General features: G+C 40.8%; 1 protein-coding gene across 1 annotated transcript; it reads left to right on the top strand.

Moving 5' to 3' along the window:
- Positions 1-412: 412 nt before the first annotated feature.
- LOC121964046 (kinesin-1 heavy chain-like) lies at positions 413-2,731 on the top strand (the record flags this gene model as incomplete). Its single annotated transcript, XM_042514275.1, has 2 exons — positions 413-561; positions 2,532-2,731. Coding segments are annotated over 2 exons (349 nt in total), but the record flags the coding sequence as incomplete, so codon positions are not given.
- Between the last annotated feature and the right edge of the window lie 231 nt (positions 2,732-2,962).

Raw genomic sequence — 2,962 nt, forward strand, 5'->3', positions numbered from 1 at the left:
GAAACAGGATAAAATGTATATATAAATAGTCAATAAATAGAATAGGTTAAGTTCAATTAAAAGCCAAACTAAAAAGGTGAGTCTAATCTTATAAGATTGCAAAAGTTTCACAGTCTCCAGGAGGCTTAAGTCAAGAAAATATTCCCAAAACGAATATTCTCCAAATGTCAAACTCCAGCTGTATCAGAGAAAAGACATAGCTGTCTGCACTAAAAATGTTTCTCAGGAGAGATGATTTCTGTTTGACATTTCCAAAGGGGGGGTGGTATCTCATCTGTGACCTTGCTTAGTGATCTGATTGAGCCTGTGAGGGAAAATAAAAAGTGAGAAACTGCAGCCTGTCAGTCAGTGTGCTGAAGTGAAGCAGTCTATAAGTGGCTGAGCTGGTGATGTTACCTTTCTGTCTCACCAGGGCAAAGACCATCAAGAACACGGTGTCTCTGAATGTGGAGCTGACTGCAGAGCAGTGGAAGAAGAAGTGGGAGAAAGAGAAGGAAAAGAACAAGACGCTGAGAAACACCGTCACCTGGCTAGAGGCCGAGCTCAACCGCTGGAGGAGCGGTGAGGAACCGCACCGCCCAGTAACATCTCACATGTTTATATGCTACATTATGTCATTTAAACTGAGGCAGATAAGCTTGAAGGGACCATATATTTGTCTGGAAATGTGGGAAAATTAATATCTGTTTTATGTGTTATGCTTTTTGTGTTATGGTGAAAACTTATAAATAAAACAAAAAATCTTTATGCTGATATATTCTCCTGCAGTGGCGGATCGTCCTATAGGGAACAGAGGAGAACGCCTAGGGTGCAACCTAATAATGCTCCCCACCATTCCCCAAATTCATTTTTATGTCTTCACTGAAAATTATTTTACATAGTGAAGAGTCTGTGTGTTATGTAGCATAAGGGACCGTTAGGGTTGCATGAAAAGTAAAACTTTGTTGTGGTTTGGCCTTTCGTTCACACGACAACAGCATTTTGGGAGCCTGAAAACACAAACTTTTCAAACTGAGTTCCAGAGTGTAATCTTTTGAAAATGCCACCCCCTCTGTCGCCTTGTAAACTGGCAATGTGCCCATCCTGTTAGGTCAGTGACATCATGCCTGCACTTCGCACATGCGTGTGGTGTTCTTCTATGGTGTGTCATTACAAAGTTACACTGCCAACTTCTGGCAGGTTGTTCATAAAGCTTTATTTAGTTATTTATTTTATTGCGGGTGATTCCGGCCGACATTCCTGTCTTTCAGAGACTGTACTGAGCTGAGTTTTATTAGAGGACTTGCGGAATCAAGTAGTATTCGGTGTTGTGCTAGCCACTCGGAGAGAGGGGGCTAAATAACGCTCCAAAGTTAAGTTAAATTTTGGGAAGAAAAAATGTCTCTTGACCTCTGACCTCTAGATATCTGAATGAGAATGGGTTCTGTGGCTACCCATAAGTCTCCCCTTCACAGACATGCCCACTTGAAGCTACTCACATGCAGTTTGTAGCAAAAAACATGCAGTTTTTTGCATGCAGTGTAAATGTTTAATTCTTATTTATTGTATTTAAATATTTCCGCATATTGGGGTCCCTAAAAAGTCTTAAAATTGCTACCATCTTCCTACCACCACACAGGTGCAGGAAATCAGACTGATGTGAGCAGGCAACTGCATTGCCAAAGATGGAAAAGCGCTATTTCAAAGTGTGTGAATCTCCACAGACCTGTGGATGAAACTAAATTGAAGAATTTAACCACAGTACTGCTAAATGGATGGAAACTGACTGCACACTAGCCAACACTGTGGAAGATTTGGGTCTAAGTGACGTCTTCAAGTTGGCATGTTGTAACCAGTCATATGTCTTATTCTGAAAAAACAATAGTTTCACACATAGAGGAGCTGTTTGAATCAGAGAAAGCAACTAAACTGGAACTCCTGAAAAGTGTAAGACTATCTGGGGAGAATGCTTTACGATGTCAATATGGACTTCAAAGCTGTTTTAAAATGCAGACTAATGGAACTGGAAACAAGCAATAAAAAATGTGATCAATCGCAATTAACTATTGAAAATCAGCAATTAATAGCATGGGAGCAAAATATATATGATCATTTCAACTTTTAAATGGTACAGTGAGAAATCTTTCATATGCTAATGTGAAGGAATTGTGATCATTATTTGGGTTTAAAATGGAGATGAAAAAGACAAAAAGAAAAGCTTTTAGAAGTTTTATCACTCAGTCATGCTCCAAAGGATCCTTGTCTTTTTTTTTAATTTTTTTTTTGAGCTGAGTCACACATTGGTCTATTTTGGGCTTTAAAAGGACATGCCCAAAGAAAGACTCCTTTGTTTCTGTATCAGCAATGTCTAGTGTAATGCTCCTCTCCTGTAGTTCTGTGTCTTACACTAACCTAAAGACGTGAGAAATGAAAAATCCAGAGTTGTCACAGCTCCTCCTCTTAAACACGATTCAAGGAGTGACAAAGAAAAGGAAGGCCCACATCACAGACACCCTCAGAGATTGATGTCCCTTCTTTTCTGCCCCCCGCAGGAGAGACCGTGCCAGTGGAGGATCAGGTTGATAAAGACAAGGTCACAGCGGAGGTCCAGGCCCTGGACAGCGCGCTCAACAACGATAAGGGAGCGCCCACACCGGCCCTCAGCTCCCTCCCTGGGGTCCAACTCACAGAGGCAGAGAAAGAGAAGTACGGAGTAGACATGGCCAGGCTTTACAAGGAGATGGATGACAAGGTGAGGAAACTGTGTAGGAAGTGTTCACCTTCTCCGTAACACTTTCCTCGCCAGAGTATCACGTTGACAGCCAGTGCCAGCATTTGTGGTAATACTCACTAATCTTTCAAGACCATCAGAATATATTTTTCTGTGAATATAGAAACATTGAGTACATCTCAACAAAGAGCAGATCTTTTGTTCATTCTAGTTTTTTCCATTATCTTTATATTAACACCTGAATTTGGGAAT

This window comes from Plectropomus leopardus, unplaced genomic scaffold, assembly GCF_008729295.1.
Source record: "Plectropomus leopardus isolate mb unplaced genomic scaffold, YSFRI_Pleo_2.0 unplaced_scaffold13805, whole genome shotgun sequence".
NCBI classification, from domain to species: Eukaryota; Metazoa; Chordata; class Actinopteri; order Perciformes; family Serranidae; genus Plectropomus; species Plectropomus leopardus.